The sequence below is a fragment of the Macaca nemestrina genome, chromosome 11, assembly GCF_043159975.1.
Source record: "Macaca nemestrina isolate mMacNem1 chromosome 11, mMacNem.hap1, whole genome shotgun sequence".
Lineage (NCBI taxonomy): Eukaryota > Metazoa > Chordata > Mammalia > Primates > Cercopithecidae > Macaca > Macaca nemestrina.
In genome coordinates, this window is record NC_092135.1 from 46,557,408 (window position 1) to 46,579,923 (window position 22,516).

Below are 22,516 nucleotides of genomic sequence, written 5' to 3' on the forward strand. Positions count from 1 at the left end.
GAGGAAAAAGGGGGAGGGGAGGAAATTAAGGGGAAGAAGGACGTAATAGAGGAAAAGATATAGTTTTAACGTCACATAGAAATAACAGTGGGAATCAATTTTTTCACTGTTGGTCTTTAGGAAATCATCTGCCTTTCTCTGAGTTAGGCAGAGTATTGATCGATTATTAGAAAATGGTAAAATGTGTTAAAAACTCTCTTTGTACGGTTTTGTGAGAAATGTGTAATGCTTAAAGACTAACCAAGAGCCTCTTGGCTAAACCAGGTGGATGTCAACAATAGCTAGTACTTATTTGAGTCACCTTGATTTTCCCTCCTCTTGAGAACTTTCTCTAACCTGTTTAGGCTGTAGTCATGCCTCCTTTCTCTGAACTCTCACAATTATTGCCTAGATCTCGTTTGGTAATTAATCATGTCCTACTTACTGCCTGTGTCATCTCTTGTATTGTTTTCTTAAAATATTTACACTTTTTTTTCGGTTGTCATTTATCTTTCCAGCTGTCATTTTCTTTAACTATTTACATCTCTTACTGTTACTCATCTTTCCAGCAGTCCTGGCATTCCATTACGGTGAAAGCTCTCTGAGGCAGGAACCTTTTCTCAGACTTCTTCGAGTCTTCCACAGCACCCCACATTTGACACACATCTGCTACTTCGCAAATGTGTGCTGCCTTGGTTAAATTTTTAGAAGCTGAACTTTTAGTAAAGCTACTATTTTTGAACTCAGAGAAATACCTACCATCCACTAAACAGCTGTACCGAAGTTTCGGTGACAGGGAACCTAAGTTCACTTGTTGCATCTGGCAGCCTCAAACCATGAACCCTTACTGCTGCCCTGAGCGTCCTCCTCGCGAAGCCGAGGACTAGCGCGCTGCTGCACCTCGGAGAGCTCTTTCGGACAGGTACGAAGGGGAGGGCGGCGGAGAGGGCTGGCACCAGCAGCGCGGCGCCCCTCGGAGCAGAGTGATGGGAGAGACCTGTCGCACCTCTCCGGGATGAGTGCCTCGGAGGATGCGAATTAGCCTGCGCTCAGGGCGCCTTGGGGGATAAGCGCTGTCCGAGTACAGGCTTGGGTGATGGCTAGTGGGGTCCGGGTCGACATCTTCCCTTCCCGCTCCCGGACTTCTGCACACACGCGCTGCTCGGCGCAGCAGTCTTTGCCCGGCGCCTTCCTGCGGGACACCCAGCGAGAGGGATGACCGGGCGGCGGAGGCAGAGGCGCACGCTCCCGGGCGCGGGCGAACTTGCGCACCTGGCACCTGCCACACAGCGAAAGCACCGGCCGGCGAGCGGAGGGGCGCTGCAGCCGCCCCCTCTCCCTGGAGCGGACCGAGACCAGCACGCTCCCGCGGGCCGGCAGCGCCGCGTAGAGAGTGGGTGGGCAGGCAAGGGAGGGGAAGGGAGAGGAAGGAGGGAGGGAGGGAGAGGGCGAGGCGCGTTCCCGCGGCGGGGGCGCGCTCTCGCGCGGGCTGCCGGGATCGCTCGCCGCCGCTGTGGTAATGTCCGCCATGTTGGCCATGGCGCAGGGAGCGGATCGGGCGGGCGAGCGGCGGATCTAGTGTGTGGAAGCGGCCGCGGGCGGCGGGGGGCTGTTTTCGGGCGGGGTGGGCGCCCATGCTGTGGCCGGGGGCAGTGAGGAGGAGGAGGAGCGGGCCGGCCGCGCTGCACTGAGGAAGGAGGTGGAGGAGGCGGCGGGAGTCCTCCCCCCCTCCCCGCCCGCCCCGCCGCCGCCGCCCGGGCTGTTCCTGTAAGGCGGGGAGACAATGAGTAAACTCTCCTTCCGAGCGCGGGCGCTGGACGCCGCCAAGCCGCTGCCTATCTACCGCGGCAAGGACATGCCTGATCTCAACGACTGCGTCTCCATCAACCGGGCCGTGCCCCAGATGCCCACCGGGATGGAGAAGGAGGAGGAATCGGTAGGGACTCGAGTGTTTATTACCCCCCCTTCCCTCCTCCCCCCTCCCCTTTGTCAGTCGGGCCTCGCCATTCACAGAGCGCTTTACGCTCGCTGGAGGGCGCCGCTGCTGCTCTAACGCACGGGACTCTACGCCGGCGGAGTAGCGTAAACCCTCTCGGCTGGCGTAGCGCCCGCCCGCGGCCGCCATGTTGTTGCGTCCCAGTGTTGTGATTAGCTCGCAGCGCTGCTTACGCTGCCGTAAGGGGGCCTTGCCGTAAGCGGCGGCCGGGAATGGCGCAGGAGATGCGCTGGCCGCACTTGGCGTACGGTCTCTGTTTACCTTCCCACCTCCCTCCCCCAGGCGCGGGGCTAATTAATGGCGGGGTATTATTTGGCTAGGCAAGATGATTATTTTTTCCACTTTTAAATTTTGTATTGGGTTCTCTTTGAAATGACTGTAGAAGGGCGCTTTCAAAACAAACATCTTCCTCCCAGCAGTGTAATCATCCTGGCTTCCCCGCCCGCGACGGTGCAGCGGGATGAGGCGGTACAGCACTGCGGCGGGGGAGGGCGGGGACCACGACTACCGACCGGGTAGTAGCGTCCGAGAGCCGCCCGCCGGCCAGTTCAGCCGACCCGACCCGAGCCGGGCGCGGGGTGGACGGGCTCTGACAGCTTCGCCGAGACGGCCGTGCTCCGTGCGCAGTGTTAGAGAGGAGCCGGGGATGCCCCGGAGCGAGCTGCCGGCGTAGCGTTGTCCTCGAGAATTGTCATTGCGAGGTGATCCTTAGAAGTTGAGGACCTAGTGCATCTAAATTGGCAGTTGTAATTTTGATAATACAGCACCTTTTGGGAAAACTGCTGCTTTTTCTCCGATGGGTTAAATTTTGCAGACGGTTGAATATCTGGCTTAACAGAGAGTGTTTATGACTCGAGTGGTGTTACTTGCTTGCGAAGTTCATAGTAACTGCACCCTCAAGAATTTCTTCAATGAACCTGCAGTCCCGCCTTATTGTCAACCTCGGGTGTGTGTGGATTGGTTCTCTTGCTTCTGTGGCTGTCAAAAGGAAGCTCGAGGTTTCCGTGATTGGTTTTCTCTTTTGACTATTAATATTGCAGGAAATGCTTTTATGCCTTTGATTGGCTGGTCGAGTTCTGACCTCACTGTGTTACCCTGTTATTACTACTTTGCTCTGATTTAATCACATTTCTCTTTGATTACTTGAAAGTCTTATATTTTCAGTAGAAAATGAATATGGCCGTAGTATCAGGATGAACTTAACTGTGTGTGTATACAAACGTATATGTAATACATATATATACATGCACATATACATACATATGTGTGTGCATAGATATAAATATATATCATCAAAACAGCATTTATCTCTAAGGTTTAGAGCTGTGAGAACTTTTTTTTGTATGTGAGAACTCTTTTATTTGTTTCAAACTTGACTCAGTTTTCCATGGGAAGGAAAATTAAGATAAAATTATGTTATGTACAATAGTTAATTGCATTGAACCCTAATAAGCACAACTTTGGATATTTTTGCTATTTTGTGGGTCTTGATCCAAAAGAAAGATGGTCTTAAAAGTACCAGTATTGTGTGTAATTACTTGGATCCTATTATTTTAGAACTTGAGTCAAGAAATCTATTCTAGGCCAGGCGCGGTGGCTCACGCCTGTAATCCCAGCACTTCGGGAGCCCGAGGCCGGCGGATCATGAGGTCAGGAGTTCGAGACGAGCCTGGCCAGTATGGTGAAACTCCGTCTCTACTAAAAATTAGTCGGGCGCGGTGGTGCGCGCCTGTTGTTCCAGCTACTCGGGAGGCTGAGGCAGAAGAATTTTCTGAACTCGGGAGGCAGAAGTTGCAGTGAGCAGAGATCATGCCACTGCACTTCAGGCCTGGGCGACAGAGCGAGACTCCATCTCAAAAATAAGGAAATCTGTTCTAGAGTGAACAGTTAACTCCTGGAAGATATATTACTTTTTGCAATCACCAACATATATGGTCCTTAGTATGCCGCATATGTTTTGGTATTTTATCTTAATTTAGTAAGATTACTTACAGAGTAACTTTTTCATGCTTCATTAAAAATATAAAAGTGCTTAACTCGTGTTGCAATTTTTTTGTTTGTTTGTTTTTTGAGATGGAATTTCCCTGTTGTCGCCGAGGCTGGATTGGCGTGATCTCGGCTCACTGCAACCTCTGCCTACTGGGTTCAAGCGACTTTCCTGCCTCAGCCCCGCTGAGTAGCTGAGATTATAGGAGCCCACTGCCTCGCCCAGCTAATTTTTGTATTTTTAGTAGAGTTGGGGTTTCACCATATTGGCCAGGCTGGTCTCAAACTCTTGACCTCAGGTGATCACCCGCCTTGGCCTCCCAAAGTTCTGGGATTATAGGTGTGAGCCACCGCGCCTGGCGGCGCCTTGCATATATATATTTTTGATATTGAATCTAGCTCTGTCGCCAAACTGGAGTGCAGTGATGCGATCTTGACTCACTGCAGCCTTCACCTCCCGGGTTCAAACGATTCTCCTGCCTCAGCCTCTCAAGTGGTTCGGACTACAGGCACGCGCCACCACCCTCAGCTAATTTTTGTATTTTTAGTAGAGACGGGGTTTCATCATGTTGACCAGAATGATCTCGATCTCTTGACCTCGTGATCCACCTGCCTCGGCCTCCCAAAGGGCTGGAATTACAGGTGTGAGCCACCGTGCCCTGCCGCACCTTGCAATTTTTTATTAACTCTTTTAGAAAAAATTATTTTCAAAGTAGAGCATGAGTGCTAAACCTGGATACTTTTCAGTAGCCTACTTCAGTTGCCCAATTTTAAGGAAGAAGAAATCCAAATTCTGATAAAACGAGAGTTGAAACCCAGAACCTCTGATTAACTTTGTCCTGTCCTTTCTGCCCCTTTAATAAATGCTAAAAGTGGAGGTTCTTAAAATCAATTAAGCAAACCTTAACAGTTAAGATTTATAGTCTGAAGTCTTTTGCTTCCCAGAGTGTCCCAATTGGGGTATCAGTTTTTCTTTTTCTTTCTTTTTTAAATATGTATGTCAGAAGACTTGTGTTTTCATGAGTGACAGCAAATTCATTTCTCTGGTCTTATTTACAGGACTTCTGTTATTAAGGAGAATTATGTATTTATAAAAATGGTTCTGCCTTGATAAATATTTCTAAGCAACAGTAAAATGTCATACGTTTCACAAATGTTTTGTGTTTCGCTTGAATTGTATTTTAAGTAACTTTCAATGTCTGGATGTCCTTAACTCCTTATTTTTATATAGGAGTTTGAATTCTTTTGAATCAGTAGGCTTGTAACCAACAAACCAACTTTGGCTTACGGATTCACAGTTGTTGCCGGGTGTCTCTGAACTGTGCTGTCCTGCTTGGTTGGCAAAATCTTTTGAATCCTTCGTGGATGGCTTTTTCCCATTCCCTCGCTATCCCCACCCACCCTTAAAATTAAGGCCTGTCTCGTCTGTGTAGCTATTGGACTATCATTAGACTTCGTTTATATAAACAAAGTCATTGACTAGATTTTGAGTTACATTCTGACTGATTACATTCTAACAATGCTTGGATGAGGTGATTAGGTGTTCTTGGGCATTGGTAACATTGTATCGTTGATAATCATGTCATCCTGTGTAGCCTCTTCTTTTGGACACGGAAACATCTTTTACTTATTTTCTTCCCTGTCCTTATTATCATTGTCCTCTGCTGAGAGCTGCCAGTTGGCATCCTCCTTAAACTTGGTCTTTGTAGTTCTCCTCACGACACTTGGTCTAGGTCAAGTACTGTACACTTAGGTTTACTTAGAATTTAGACCAGAAAAATCAGGCAGCCAGCGGTTCTGCCACCTCCCTATGAGTGTTGTATAGTGGTAGTTGATGTTTTTACTAATACCTGCCATTTACTGAATACTTCGTATATTCCAGATACTGTGTTAAGGGCTTTACATATATTGTTTCATTTAATCCTTTTTTAAAATAAACTTTCTTTGAGGTATAATTTACGTACAAAAAACGTACCTGTTTACATTGTGGAGTTTGATGAATTTTGACAAATGCATACATGCACGAAAACAAGATATAGAACATTTCCAACATTGGAAAAGTTCCCTTGTGCTCCTTTGCAACTAGTCTCTCTCCACTCATAGTTCCAAGCAACTGTTTATTTGTTTTCTTTTGCTGTAGATTAGTTTGCCTTTTCTAGAATTTCATATAAATGGAATCATACATTTTTTTGTGTCTAGCTTACTTTGTTCAGCATGATACATTTAAGATTCATCCTTGTTGTATGAGTCTGTTCCTTTATATTGCTGAGTAGTAGTCCAGTGAATTTGATATGCTATCTTTATGCATTTCTCTGATTTTTGAGTTGTTTCCAGTTTTTGATTATCATTTAATTCTGGTAACAGCCCTATGAGTTATTACTGTTTCTGTTTTATAGAGGAAAAACTGAAAGATCTTGCTGCTAGTGTAGGGCTGAAATTCAGACCCTTGATATTGGTGTCACAAAAGCATATACTCATAGTCACCATGCTTGCATATTCAGGGTTCTTACAGAACCCAGAGTTACCATCTGAACTGTGATTAAGTTTATTATAGTTTTTGTAAATAATATTTTACTTTTTATAATTTCGGAAGGCTTAAAAGTGGCCAATTTGGTTAGACTGTTAAATTATTAGGAAATGTAGTTTTTTCATTACTTAATTTGGTCTGACTTTTGCTCTTGGCTTTTCAGATTTTCTTTCTTTTTTTCTTAGCAGTTTGTTAACTTTGCTTTCCCCTGTATTGGCACCATTATATTTATTCCCGTGTTTATGTTTTCTTAAGCATATAAGAAATTTGTGGGAAACGGTCCCATTTTATTGTTTAGATTTTTTTCCTGCTAGAATATAATGTCTCTAAGGGCAAAGATCTTTGCTTATTTTGTTCATTAATATATTCCAAGTGCCTGGAACTGTGCCTGGCACATAATGCATGCTTGAAAAATGTTTGTTGAGTGTTGAATGGGCTTCTATTTCTTTTTTTTGTTCAAAGAGCTATATTTGTGTCTTTCCTCCCCCTTCCCCAATATCTATCTATATATAAAATTTATTAGCAGAATTTGATAAATTCTTCCTTCAGGAATTCTTTTTGGTTGCTTACTTTGGTACTATGTGTACCTAAATATTATATCCTTGTTTCCTCTTGAGTCAGAGGCCTCTTTAAATATAGAATCTTTTCACACGCAGATATGGTTGCAGTATAAATCTTTATCTTGTTTTAAGTAACTCTTATAGGTGTGTGTAGATTTGTGTGAGATACTTTTTCATACCAGAATGTACCAGTCTACATGAATCATGTGGTTCACCTTATTTTTAAAGAAGATCCATGACTAATTTGAATTGCCATATCTCCTCTCATATGTTGTCTAATTTTTGCCATTATGTTCATATTTTAAGTGATATTTTGAATTCGTAGGGTAGGAATATTATCAGTTTTGATACCTTTTCAGAATTACTATTGGCAGTAATATATTTCAGGTTTCATAATGGAGAGGGTATAAAATGCAGTTTTGTAAATTGATACTGTAAAAACATGAAGCATTTCTTCTTTTAACAAAAGCAAATGACATGCCAGTTATTATCTAAATGCCAGTTGTTATCTAAATAAGATATTGGGAAACTAAAGTGTTCTGTATAGCAAAAGTATGTGTAAGGCTGTTTACTGAAATGTTGTTAGGAATAAAAGAAGATGCAGACTTTGATTTCATGGAACTTAAATGAACCATTAAGTCCAAAAACATGTATCTGGAAAGTTAGCAAAAACTACAGGGTTAAGACAACCTGACAGACATCAGAAGAGCATTAGAGAAAGTTAAATGTTAGTGTAGTTGAGAGGCATGAGGTGATTCATTGCGTGTTATAGGGAAGGCTTCTTGGAGAGAGTCGTAACAATTTGGGCTTTCAGGTTTGGTTGTATGGTGTATGTTGAAGCAAATATTTGAGCATAGGAATATCTAAAGCAAGTTCTGAGGATGCTGAGTAGACCAAAGGAAGGTTCTTCCATGGTAGCTGTTTTCTGTCAATCATTGCCTATTCTTCTTCCTGTTTAGAAACTTCAGGAGGATAGCACTCTGATGTTGCTGACCGTATCATTCTCCTGTTTTTGTTTGGACATGCAGACATCTTTTACTTCTGTCTTCCCATTCCTTTTATCCCTGTTATATCTTCAGCACTAGAAACTGTTTAAAACATGGAAGCACTCAGTAAATATTTGGTGAATGAAGGAGTAAAAATAGGGGTGGAGATTAGGTTGGAAAAAAGGTAGAATTATACTAAATTATAGATAGTTTTGAATGTTAGGCCTAGAAGTTTCTAGGGTGGTATAGATGAAAGACCACTGAAGTGTGGTTCTGGAGTTTTTGTTTCTAGTTCTGGTTGTCATGGGTTAACCCATTTATGCCTAAATGGGTTAAATGGCCATGTAATTTGGGAAGTTGCTTAGCTTTTCTGAGCCTCAGGTTGTTCATCACAGCTAACATTTGAGTGTGTGTTTTTGAGTGTGTTGAGCATGTGCCAGGCACTTCGTTAAACTCAGTAGATGGTTTAGAGCTGATTATAACAGTAGGACATATAGGTGTTACTACTTCTTTTTCAGGGGAAGAAACTGAAACTTTAGAAATTAAGTAACTCACTTAATATCATCCATCTAAAAAAGAACATGCTAGAGACAGAATTTGAGCTCAGGCTGATTGACTCTGGGGCTCTTGCTTTACCATTGTACTGCTTCATCTGTAAAATGGGTTGAGAACTAGAAAATATCTAAGGTCCATTATAGCTTTACTGTTCTATCATTTATTATCCCATTAAAAGTTCAAAATTCCAGATTCTTGAGATAGAGAGCATTATTGGTCTGGCTTGCATCAGGTATCTACCTCTGAATCTGCCATTCAAAGAGCAGGGGAAGTTAGGATACCTGTGTTGAGAAGCATTACCCTCCCAACCGGGGAGCTGCCCTGAGAGATCTGCTACTGATGGTAATATGGCATGATCAAAAGTTAGGAAGTTAAAGTGTTAAATTATTTTAATCCATGGTTTGTCCCAAGGTGAGTTTGCATACTTAGTGTGTTTTTGCAAACCCTAAATTTGTAAGATATTTTAATGAGCTTAGAATAATTTGTATGTATTATGTTTTAAATGAAATTTGAATCAAAGACTGTAAAAGAAGTCTCCGGTGTCCTTTTAAAGAAAGCAAACTCTTCACACTTAATACTTTTCAAAGTCGTAAGGGATGAGTTTTGTGTGACCTCGTAGAAATTATTTAACCTTCCTGGCCCTTAGTTTTCTCATTTGTGAAATAGAATTGGACTGAGTGACCTTTAAAGTACCTTTGACTCTAAAAGTTACTTGAACCTCTGAAACCACATGTCTATCTACTGGCATATTGTCCAGGATTATAATTAGATGAAAAGAACTAACAAATGTGACATTAAATATTGGGAAGAAATTAATGCTTAAGGTTTAACTCTACTGCTGAGATGCTGTCAGTTTGGCTTGTTCTTTTATGAGGATCAATTACATTCATTTGCTATATACTATTAATTTTTCCTAGAGCTCAGTAGAGCAGTCCATTCTGTGTGTAAGTTTTGGTTATGATTTCCTTGCTTTCATGAAATTTTCTTCACCATCTTTACTAGGCTTACTTATTGCTGTAAGTATTCTGAAGTTCAGTAGTACTTTTAGTCCTTACCACTTGAGTTTATTTTAATTTTCTAGTATCATTTTTCTCACTTGAGTGTGTGTGTGTAAGGGTGTGTGTGTGAATTTTATATATGTATGAGAAAGAGCGTGTGCACGAGAGAGAGTAGACACTTATTTCCCCAACAAGACTAAATGTCTTGAGGAAGGTATCATGTCTGTTTTATTCAGTACCTAAGACAGGCAGGAGAGCAATTCAGGCACTTCTGTCACTTTCTATCTTAAGTGATAAAAAGTTTGTAATACAGGCACTTAGCATGATGCCGGTCACTTGGATTGAGTTTGGTTGTATTGGTAAACAATGCAGCTCTGCATCTTCATTTAGTTTTAGGTAGAGTTGACGTAGAAAAACAGTAATGGGTGCATAGAGACAGCATGAGGAGGAGAGGCTGATAGGAATAAGCCATGAAGGAGACCAGTGTAGATGGCAGAAGATCCAGCATGATTATTTGATTTTAACTTAAAGTGAATCGTCGATTACTTGCCTTGTCTATACTATTTAAATAGGATAGAACTTTAAATTTACATATTCTATCATGCAGAACTGCTTCTTACAGGGTTAACACTGTGGAGGAAGATGCCAGTCACTTCCAGTTTCTCCTCAGCACTGTTTCATTGTATCTGTCTGCTTTTAGGTTTTTGGTTTTACTGTCAGCTGCTGTTGCTATAAAGTCAGAGTAATGCAGAGTGGAGAGTCAGCCCTATCTGCTACCTCTCTAACTCCTATCTTTGCTTCCCTGATTGCTTGCTTTTTTTTTTTTTTTTTTTTTTTTTAAATGGGCTAAGGACAAAGGACTCTTGGTTGGGGAGTCAACAAGCAGCATTCAGTTTTGCTGCTAATTCGGTGCAGTTGTTGGAACTTTGAAATTGTGATTTAGGTTCCAATTCTGGCCTCTGCCACTTTCCTTATCGGTGAGGTAAATTACTTAACCTCATTTAGTCTCATTTCCTCATCTGTTTAATAAGTATCTGAAAAGTTAGTTTTAAAGGTTACTTTTTTTTTTTTTTTTGAGACGAGTCTCGCTCTGTCGCCCAGGCTGGAGTGCAGTGGCGCGGTCTTGGCTCACTGCAACCTCTGCCTCTCTGGTTCAAGTGATTCTCCTGACTTAGCCTCCCGAGTAGCTGGGACTATAGGCGTGCACTGCCAGGCCCAGCTGATCTTCATATTTTTAGTAGAGATGGGGTTTCACCATGTTGGCCAGAAAGGTCTCGATCTCTTGACCTCGTCATCTGCCCGCCTCAGCCTCCCAAAGTGCTGGGATTACAGGTGTGAGCTACCATGCCCGGCCAAGATTACATTTTTTTATGAAAACTTAAGTCTGTGTCTTATAGGCAACACCCATTTTTTTGGTAACAATTTTTCACTTACACAGGATAACAAATGTGAAAGTTGATGGAAGAGTAGAATGTAGAGTATTCCCATACATTATTCTGTGATAGAGTTTCACATTTTTTTCTGATGCCAATTAAACATTTTTACAGCTTGAGGCCAGGAGTTTGAGACTAGCTTGGGCAACGTAGTATGACTCCATGTCTACAAAAAATAAAAAAATTAGCTGGGTGGAGTGGCATGTACCTGTAGTCTCAGCTACTTAGGAGGCTGAAACTGGAGGATTCCTTGAGCCCAGGAATTCAAGGCTGAGTGAACTGTGATAGTGCCACTGCACTCCAGCCTGGATGACAGAGTGAGATTGAGACCCTGTCTCTTAAAAACAAGCAAACAAAAGAGAACGCTTTCAAACATTACAAGTTAATATGTGTGTTTTCCTCCTTCTTTCTCTGTTTTCTGGCACAGCAGTTAACAACCAAATTGATTTTAAAAACTAAAGACCTTGAAAATTTTTTGCTAAGAGATCTAACTCTTCAGTTAATCTATAGAGTAATAATTGGGCCCTGAATAATTAATAAATTTTGTTTTTGTTCTTCAGAATGATTTTTTGTTTTGGGTAGATAGTTATGGGGAAGATAAGTTTTAGTGATGAAAATCTATGCAGTGGGTGTTGTACACTAGAGAAGTGAATGAAGAGTGACATTCCAGTATATCATTGAATTCTTGGATGAACACTTTTGTTTGGAAACTTTCAAAAGTATGGTATTGATGAGGGTAGCCATGCCATTTATTTGATTCTTGAGATGTTTCTCAACTGGGGCATTATTGGCATTCGATTTGTAGTTGGTTGTATGGGATGGTCAAGGCAAAACAAGAAGTTTATTACTAATTTCTGAAACATTCTAGTTGGAATAACCCCAAAGTGCTTCCTCCTTTCCAAGTGAAGAGTATTGGCATCTGATTTGAGAATTATGATCCAGGGCTTCTTAACCTTTTTTTGGTGACATAGACTCTTTTGGCAGTCTGGTGAAACTCCTTAGAATGATGCCATAAATGCATAAAATAAAATCAGATAAATCAATTATATTGAAATATAGTTACCAAAGTAAACAATTTTTAATATATGTGCTTTATTAACACATTAAGTACAGAATCTACAGTGTATCTAGTTATTGTAAATTCAAAATAGTGATAAATATAAACAGTATTTTGACATAACTTGACTTGAAAAGATCTAGAATTTCTGTTGGTATTGCTAGTACTACTGTGGTCTGTTGTCTACATTAGGAATTGAAGGAAATGTTAAATTTGTTAGAAGTTTGTGTTTTCTCATCCAAGTTCATGGACCCCTTAGTTCTTTCTATGGATGTTTTGGGAACCTATGACCTGAGATTCAGAAATCTTCAGGAGAATTTGCATGGCCCAAATCGCAATCTCATTCCTGTGTCGTCTCAAAAGCATACAGGCTGCAGATTTTATTCCCATTACTATACAGGAGATGGTACTGTAGACAGTATTGTCTTATTTTCACATTTAACACATTTACTACTAGCTTTTTAAAATTGAGAAATAATAGATCCACATGATTTAAATATAAAAATTTAACAGCACAAAAGCATATACATAAAAAGTAAGTGTCTTTCCTTCCTCAGGTTTACAGATACGCTACAGAGGCAGCTGCTCTTAGCTGTGTGTGTGTGTGTGTGTGTGTGTGTGTGTGTGTGCGTGTGCGCGCGCGCGCGCGCGCGCATTCTAGAAAATTTCTAGACAAAGACTTTTTACTTGGTAAAGTAACCAAGTAATTCTCTCGTACTCATTTTGTAAGTGAGTAATATGTGATCTTAAAGTTAGCTTTTTAATCTACAGTTACAAGGTCAGGCAATTTTGATTTTAAATTCCTTCCCTTTAACATCTCTGAGGAATTGAGAATTAGCAGAATGTAGCTTTCTGTTCATTGTAGTTTGGATAGCAAACCTTAACTCGTCATTCCTAAGTGGTTGTTTGGTTGTCAGCAAAGCCTTGCATTGTGCATAGGACTTTTGCTTGTATTCCTATTTTTATACAAAAAAAAAAATGAAGTTAGATTAATTATTAAGTGACTTGTCAGTGTTTTTACTGTAATATTTATTTATGGCCTCAAGTAGTAACTTGAGTCAGAAGAGCAACAATAAGATACCCTTTTGAAGAAAGCCATCCTATTCAGGTATCATGTTGGCAAGCCTGATATTTCATATGGACTGCACTGTCTCATACTTTCACTGTAGTTGTTTGTGATGTTTATTCATTCAGTAACTTAGCCCCATAAGCAAAGGGACCTTGTCTTTGTTACCTTTGTATACTCGATCATTTGGTATAGATGGCGTATTGGTATTTGCTCACTAAATATTTGATGATGGAATGTACAGCACCTGCTATGTGCTTTAGACACAGAAAGGAGTAAGATGTGGTACCCATTCACAAGCAGCTTATAGCTTAGTAGGAGAGAAAAGAGTTTTACACAGATGAACACATTTTAATGTGTTAATGTGGAAAATGAAAATGATACTGTGGAAATTTATTTCATGAGGGACATGATTTGAGCCCGAGTTTAAATATCAATTCATGTAATAGCTAATTGACTTTAATATACTATTGAATTCATTTTTACAGATTAGTCTTGAAATGATTCCTGTATGCCAGAATGCCATGAGTTTTTTTTTTTTAGATGCCTATTGTTACACTCATAGAGGGAAGTGTGTGACACCCAGTAGAGTTATTAAGAGGGTTGAGACAGTTTTGGGATCTAGTGTAGATTCACCGTTTAGGTCAGGCAAAATTGTATTATGAACAGTGCCTGTTGAACGAGTTTGGAAGAACAGAAACTGTTACGGAGGATGGTAAAGGAACAGTACTGCTTCAAGTAATGCATAGGTTTTACTTAATTTTGGCTTCAAGTGTTGGGTCACTTTCTGTGAAACCAAGTACTTGGAAGAAGATTGTTTATATATTATAGGTGCTTGGTCAGTAGGAGTTTATTTGAAATAGCCTAACCACCTTGCAGAGTTCATCAAGGCTTTCAAAATACCTCCCCAAAAAATTTCCAAAGATTTAGGTCAGTGATTCTGGAGCTTTAGCATGCTTCAGAATGACCTAGAGGGCCTGTTAAAACACAGATCACTGGGTCTTATTCCCGTTAGTGTCTGATTAAGTCTAGAATAGGGCCTGGGTATTTGCATTTTTAAGAAGTTCCCAGATGATCCTGGTGCTGCCTGTCCCAACTTTGAAAACCACCAGTTTAAGAGGTAGTATTGTGGTTCTTATCTTGGCCACACACCAGAATATCTGGGATGCTTTTATAAAGTACACTTAAAAGCTTTGTCCTAGATCTGCCAACCAAATCACAAGTTAGGCGTGATTCTGGATTTAGTAGAATTGATTTGTCTAGGTAGAAAAAAGGGATTGGCGTGTGTGCCCATGATCCATGCCTTTCTGCCTTACCATTTTACCACACCTTTCAGGGTTTCTTTCCTTGTGATGTAATTCATTGGCTTTCAAATTTTTTTTGACTATGACTAATTGTGTGTGTGCGTGTGTGCGTGCGCGTGTGTGTGTAACTGAAATAAAGTGCACTTTGACAGACATATCTGTATTATACATATACTAATACAATTGATTTTTATTATTCGAGATAGTTATGTTCTGTTATGTTGCCATGAGCACAGAAGTATTTAATACCTAAGCCGTTGCTCCTAGGGGAAATAACATGGTTAAGTTCTTGCTAGACCCTGGTCACAACAGTTTCATTTGCTGATCAGTTTGTAACTTTGTTTTATGTATGTTTCTGTTTTTAAATTATCTATTTAAAATACATTGTTGATTCATTGACATTGAACTCACAGCCAGCAGCACTGTAACTCACGTCTGAGGGAAGCTTAACACGTGTATTTTCTCCATAAGGCGCATCACAGTCCTCTTGTGCTGAGGGACACTGGACTACACTTCAGCACCATACTTGGGGGCACCTTTAGACAGTGAAATTACCCACGAAAGGCATAAAAATGTGAAAAACATGGCACTAAGTAGAACATAAAAAGGATGCTTGTTTACAGTATGAGAGTTGAAACAAGATGTTAGAGTGTCACCTTGTTTGACCTCAGCTGGGAATATATGTCAGGTGGGCAACGCAAATATTTCACTGTTCTGCACGTGTCTGCAAGTGACTGAGAAAGTGTCACAAATAAAATTTAGCAAGTAGGCGAATTTGCAAATAAGGAATTTGCAAGTAATGAAGGTTAGTGGGGGGTGTGTGTGTGTGTGTGTATATATATATATGCATTTTTCCCTTTTCAGTTCTATTTTGTTAAAAATAATTTTGGTCATGAGCTACTAGATTGATTTCATGATTCACTAGTGGTTCAGCTCACAGTTTGAAAAATGCTGCTTTACTTAATTCAGCAGCATGGGTTATATATTATTTACTACTTATGCAATGATAAGTGATAAATGATATTAAACTATATATGTGTTATATAGTTTGTTTTGTATGATTATTATAGTTTTACTATTAAAAGATATATCTTTTAATAATATATAAAAGATACTACTTTGTGTAGTAAACATAGAGTTTAGTCTTAATGAGGAACTTGGGTTTTGCAGGGTACAGCCTCAAGTTTGTATTTGTAATAGATCATTATTAGATGGACTGTGGAGGCAGTGCATGGGTGGTGGCGGTGGCAGAAGACTAGAGACAAAACTAGTTATGAGTGTACTGAACTGTGATTTCTGACTGCATTTTCAGCAAATTTACGGCGGAATAAAAACAATTTGGATACTTTGTAAGGATTAAGGAGTTTCATTTAAATCTTCATCTTATGTCAGGGTTTCTTAACTGAGGTCTTTGATACCTAGATAGACTTAATGGGGTCTGTGAACTTTCTGGGTTTTTGTTTTGTTACCACGGTTTCATATGGATGTTTACCACTTCCCTTCCAGAGAATCATCAGACCTAGAGTAAATGACCCTGATGACTCATTAAGGAGGTTAAGAATCGCATTTTAGGTGATAATGCAGATTGCTTTTTTTTTTTAAAAAAAATAGTTAATCTTCATTACATATGAATCACAAAGGTTTAAATTTTCTGAGAAATCTGAGGAGGTATTTTAAAGTTTTAGACTGAATTTATACTGATGTGATGCAGAATTTTACTTATTGATTCTTCGTTGTTTATGGAAACATATTACTGATGAATATAAATATATTGAATATAAAGAATATTATTACTTTTAAACACTAAAGTAAATCTAGATATTGTGACTAGGCACACTGGCTCATGCTTTTAATCCCAGCCCTTTGGTAGGCTGAGACAGGAAGATCACTTGAGGCCAGGAGTTTGAGACCAGCACAGGCAACATAGCAGATCTCTACACACAAAAAAATTTTTTTAAATCTGGATACCATTTGCTTGTGTTGCAGTGGAATTGTGTTTAGAAACAGTGGCGTAAATAAAAGTTGCCCTTTATTTACTGTTAGGACATTAACACAGCATGGGAAGGTGCTGATTCTGTAGCGTGATAAAACAGTACAGATGGTCGCTGCAAATGTACTCAACCACCTGAGCATATCTTGAGGTAGTTAATTTCCCTGTAAACTAGAAAAATGAAACCCCAGATTGTTCACATTATATTATTCTGTTTTTGGAAATACTCTTCCGTTATTAGAATATCATGTATGTTCATTTGTAAAAAATTCAGAATATGCAGAAAAAGTGTGAAGAAGAAAACACAAATCCCTTAAACTTCCACCTCTCTTGAGATATCCCTGTGGTTGACCTTTGAGTGAATGTACATCCTTCCATATTTTTTATCTATGTAATATATTTATATGTAAATAGGTATATGTGTGTAAGAGAGAAAAAGAGAAAGAGAGGTTTGTTTTTTAAAATCTACTTGAGATTGAAAAATTTGGGGAAAGAATTTCTTTAGCTCATTTTGAGCCATCCCATCAATTATTGGATTAGCTTTATTCACTGTAGCCTGAGACATGGGTGGTATAAGAGAATGGCAGCTTGTATTGGGTCACTGGTCTAAAGGGAGCTTGAGAGGAAGAAATAGTCGTTTTCCAAAACAAGGGAATTTTAAATATAGATATAGTCATTAAAGAAATTCCTGTGTGCTGAGCATCAATTCTTATTTTTTATTACTGTAACTAACTAGTGGTCTGGTGTATATGTTGACTGTAATCTGTTCGGTTCCATATTGAGGGAAATTGATATATCAAGAGTTTTTTTATTCAGTCCTTAATAAAAAATGTTTCTGGTTTTTGATTTAAAGTTAAGTAGATTTCCCCCTTCAAGTTAATTACCTCATTTTTTCCATAGAACTTGTGTAGTTCTAGTATACACTGCTTTGTAGATCAGTGTATTCGTTCAAGTGGATATCCAGTTGTCTAAACATCATTTAAAAAAAATATATTTTCTCCCTGGTATGAGATGCCACCTTCATCATATTTGAATTTTTTAAGGTCATTTGGTGTATATTTTAACTTTTAATTTTGTTCTGTTTAAATTTTCCTTCAAAAATTTTTTCGTGTGCAAAAAACCTTTAAATAATTGTTTTATCTTTTTAAAGATAAGATTATGAATTGTTTGTTATCTCATCTTTCATCATTTATTTTTATATCTGGTAGAGCTAGTCACTTCCCCTTACTCATTATTCTGCTTTTTCAGAGTTTACTGGCAGTTGTTTCTTATTTTTTCATATGAACTTTATCATTGTTTTGTCTAACTCCCAAAAATAATGTTGGCAATTTTACTGGGATTCACCATACTTTTATCAATTAGCTTATAGAGAATTGACATCTTTATGATGTTGACTTCCTGTTTTGGAATGTGGCTTGTCTCTTCATTTGTCAAAGTCTACTGTGTATCCTGTTAGAGGGTTGGTTTTGTGCATTTTTTGTTGAGCTTATTCCTAGGAATTTCATCTATTTGGTATTGTAAATGGAATCTTCTCTCTCATTATAACTTATAACTTCTTAAAGCTGTTGATTTCTATATGTTAATTTTATATCCTGCAACTTTATTAAATTGTTTGTACTAGTTTTTGAACTGATTCTCTTATGTAATTGAGTTAGATACCATATCACCCCCTAGTAGAGATAGTTCACCTCTGCTTTTCCAAATAGTATACTTCTAATTACATTTCCCTGTTCTGTTCGCAAATACTTCCAATTCTGTGTTAAATAGTAGTGGAGATAATGGGCATTTTTGTTTTGTTTCTGAACTTAATGTGAATGTCTCTAGTGTTTCTTTGTTAAATACGTTGTAGATAATTTTGTTTTGATTTATAGATGTAGAAAGCAATATATTTATAATAGCATATAATACATATGTATGTAATACATAAAAGTATATAACATGTAAAAAATCTTCAGTGTATCTATCATAAATGAGTGTTGAATATTCTCAAATGCTTTTTTGGCATCTGTGGAGATTACCATATGATTTTCCCCTTAGGTGTATTCATAATTAGTGATGAATATTATAATATTGAACCATACTAGCTTTCCTAGAATGAACCCCATTTGGTAATGAGGTGTTACTCTTTAAAAAAATGTCTTTAGTTTTATTATTTGCTTTCCTGCAAAAGGACTTTATAGAACTTTCACATATTCTTCGCCAAACGTGGCTACCTCAAAGCTTCTAATTTTATTTTTAATTTAGGCAGCCAGCTTTGGCTGAGAATAGTGATTCAGTCTCATTTTTAAATTTCCAGGAGATGGAATATGATTGGCCTAGTTCCGGTCAAACATCTAGCTCAGTAAAGTTAACTGTGGCTGCAATTAGGGTGAGATGATTTACCAGCTTGGCTGATGGCAGCATACTCTTGTGGGAAAGAATGGGAGAGAATGGTAGAGAGTTGATACATGGGACAGACTACTCAAAAGGTGTATCTATTGTGCTTTTGTATTATTACTATTATTTATTTATTTATTTATTGAGACGGAGTCTCTCGCCCAGGCTGGAAAGCAGTGATGCAATCTCGGCTCACTGCAAACTCCACCTCCTGGGTTCACGCCATTCTCCTGCCTCAGCCTCCCAAGTAGCTGGGACTACAGGTGCCCGCCACCACGCCTGGCTAATTTTTTGTATTTTTAGTAGAGACGGGGTTTCACCATGTTAGCCAGGATGGTCTCAATCTCCTGACCTTGTGATCTGCCCGCCTCAGCCTCCCAAAGTGCTGGGATTACAGGCGTGAGCCATCACGCTTGGCCAAGTTTTTTATTATTATTATTTAATGCAAAATTTATGGCTGTAGCTAGCAAAATTCCAGTTTTACCGTACAGATTAAGTTTTTTTTTTTTTTTGTAAGAATCTATCTTACCACTGAAGCCTGGATCATCACTGGTTTCTTATTCACTCTATAGCAGTAGTCCCCAACCTTTTTGGCACCAGAGACCAATTTTGTGGAAGATAATTTTTCCATGGATGAGGGTGGGAGATGATGGTTTTGGTATGAAACTGTTTCATCTTACATCATCAGGCATTAGATTTTCATAAGGAATGCACAACCTAGATCCCTTGCATGTGCAGTTCCCAATAGGGTTCATACTCCTATGAGAATCTAATGCCGCCACTGATCTGACAAGAGATGGAGTTCAGGGGGTAATGCTTGCTTGCCCTCTGCTCACCTCCTGCTGTGTGGTCCATGGTCCAGGAGTTGGAGACCCCTGCTCTATAGTACATGTTTTCAGTGGTTACTTGGAACTAAGAAAGATCCTAAAGGACTCTGAGTCATCTACTACCCAATTCCCCAAAAGAGGAGGCTCTTACTCTTAGTATAGGCATACTGTTGTGTATTACATGGAATTTTCAAAGAATTAGAGCTTAGTATTTTATGTATAGTGACATCTTAGCCAGACTTTTGTGTTTGGAAGATATTGTTAAAAATAATTTTTTAGGCTGGGCACAGTGGCTCATACCTGTAATCCCAGCTGTTTGGGAGGCCGAGGTGGGTGGATTGCTTGAGTCCAGGAGTTTGAGACCGGCCAGGGCAACATGGCTAAACCCTATCTTCACAAAAAATACAAAAATTAGCCAGGCATGGTGCTGTATGCTACTCGGGAGGCTGAGGTGCAAGGATCACTTGAGCCTGGGAGGTCAAGGTTGTAGTGAGTTGTGATCGCACCACTGTACTCCAGCCAGGGCAACAGAGTGAGTCAATATCTCAAATAAATAAATAAACACAAACATTTATTGAGGTATAATTGACATACAGACTGCACACATTTCAAGTGTGCAATTTGTTGTGTTGACATTTGTGTTACACCTGTTTTCACAGTCAAGATAATCAACATATCTCATCTCCCAATCCCTCTACCTCCTGGTCTTCAGGCAAACACTCATCTGCTTTCTGTTACTGTAGATTAGTGGTTTGCATTTTCTAGAATTTTATATAAATGGACTCACAGTATATACTCTTCTTTGCTCTAGCTTCTTTCACTCAGCATAAATTTTTTTTTTTTTTAGATTAATACATATTGCAGCTTGTATAAGTAGTTCAGTCCTTTTTGTTGCTGAATAGTATTTCAATTTATGGCTGTATCACAGTTTGTTTATCTTTAGAGTAATGTCTGGCTTTGATCTGTTTTCCTTTGTTTGGGGTAAATAAATACCTGAAGGTGAAATGCCTTCTTTGTATAGTAGTTACATTTAAAAGGTTTAACTTTAAAAAGAAAGGATCAAACTGTTCTCCAGAGTGGTTCTACCATAAAGATACTTTGAGACATTTATGTGGTTTAGAACCTTGCTACTTGAGTTTGGTCTGCAGATATGCATTACCTGAGAGCTTGTTAAAATGCTGAACCTCAGGTCCCATTCTAGGCCTGTGAAATCATTCTGTCTTATTCACAACTTCGGATCTAATTCTTGGTTATTTTCATATATAGGTATCTTGGAATAATCTGTATGGGTTTTCTGTCTACCCTTAGTATTCAAGGAATGCAAAATAATTTTAGAAATGACTTTGTAAGTCAATAAGTAAATTAACTGAACATCAACTAATGTTTTTAAAAGTCAAATACCAGTAATTTATTCACCTACTGTTTTGAATTATTTTTACTACTGTCATTTCCATTCTCGAGTGAGTATTTAAGCTACATTCATGGTAGTGTCACCTTTCTAAGTTGTTGTTGAAGATCGTGGTCTTACTTATTAGCATTAGGAAATTGTTGGTTGAAAACAAGGTTTTTGAAAACCCAACAATTAGATATGGGAACAAAAGAGTAAACATTTGGTGCGTTATCGAGTGGTACAAGTTAGCATTATACGACTTATAATTAAGTTTTCCAAAAGTTGATTTATAATTCAGATATTCTAGAATTATGATGTTTAGGATAACAGTTTTCTGCACAAGATTGTTTTCACTTTTATATTTCGGTTTAAGATATCAGTTACTCAGTGCGTTAAAGCCCTCCACTCACACCTCTTCTTCATACCCCTCACAGGCAGTTAAGATAGAGCAGCTATGAATGATTCAGTTCTTACTCATTTAAAATTTAACACAGCTGTTTTTCAGGAGAAAAAAAATCTTTACCCTGTTATTACATTCTAAAAGGAATTTATAGTAAATGGGCACTTACCTGTTTAGGTGATAAATGTCTTTAAATATAGTTTTACAGAAAAAACAAACATCAATAATGCTACTGCTTATTTTATTGATTTTTAGCTAAAGCTGATGTGTTTCTTTGGGAGGCAAAGTCAATGAAACTTACGTAATGTTACCTACAAGCCAGTATTTAGAATATTAGTGAATTGGATGGATAGCATGTTCTTTAGGCCATGTTTTTCAAATTGTCTGTGGTGAAAGACCAGTTTTTATGGTGTTATTTTTATTTTTATTTTTTTGAAACAGGGTCTTGCTCTGGGTCAGCCCAGGCTTGAGTGCAATGGCATGATCATGGCTCACTGCGGGCTTCTTCCCCTGAGCTCAAGCCATCCTCCTGCCTCAGCCTCCTGAGTAGCTGGGATTACAGCCATGCTTCACCATACCTGGCTAATTTTTTGACTTTTTTTGTAGAGACGAGGGTCTTGCTGTGTGGCCCAGGTGGGTTTTGAACTCAAATTCAAGTTATCCTCCTGCCTTGGCCTCCCAAAGTGCTGGGATTACAGGCATGGGCCACCGCACCAGGCCAGAGGACGAATTTTAAAAAAACATTTAATTTATTGCATACCAATACTTTTGTCAGGTACAGTAAAAATACAGAAAAAATAAAGATGTAGAAAATACAGTTCACAATTTTTAAATTGTTAGTTTCAGCACATAAAATTACTCTGATTGCTTTAAACTCTCCTAAATGCTTACGCTGAATTTTGTACTTCTGGAGAGTTGCAGTCTGAGTAGCACTGCCTTAAACTGGTGGTTCTCAGAATGTAGTCCCAAATGCACAGCGTCATCAAACATCACCTGGGAACTTAGAAATGCCAGTTGCCTGGTTCCATCCCAGGCCTACTGAATCAGAAATTCTGGTGATTTGGCTCAGCAGTGTGTTGAAACAAG

At 39.2% G+C, this 22,516-nt stretch overlaps 1 protein-coding gene across 2 annotated transcripts in view; it reads left to right on the forward strand.

Moving 5' to 3' along the window:
• Positions 1-1,493: 1,493 nt before the first annotated feature.
• LOC105492696 (enhancer of polycomb homolog 2) overlaps positions 1,494-22,516 on the forward strand; it is a 142,472-nt gene continuing 121,449 nt past the window's right edge. Inside the window, exon 1 of one of the 2 annotated variants that reach the window (XM_011759929.3) lies at positions 1,494-1,915. In XM_011759929.3, coding sequence (XP_011758231.1) covers positions 1,763-1,915 — 153 coding nt within the window. In that variant the 5' untranslated portion in view covers positions 1,494-1,762. The remainder of the gene's footprint in view (positions 1,916-22,516) is intronic. The other variant, XM_011759930.3, reaches the window with a different exon arrangement.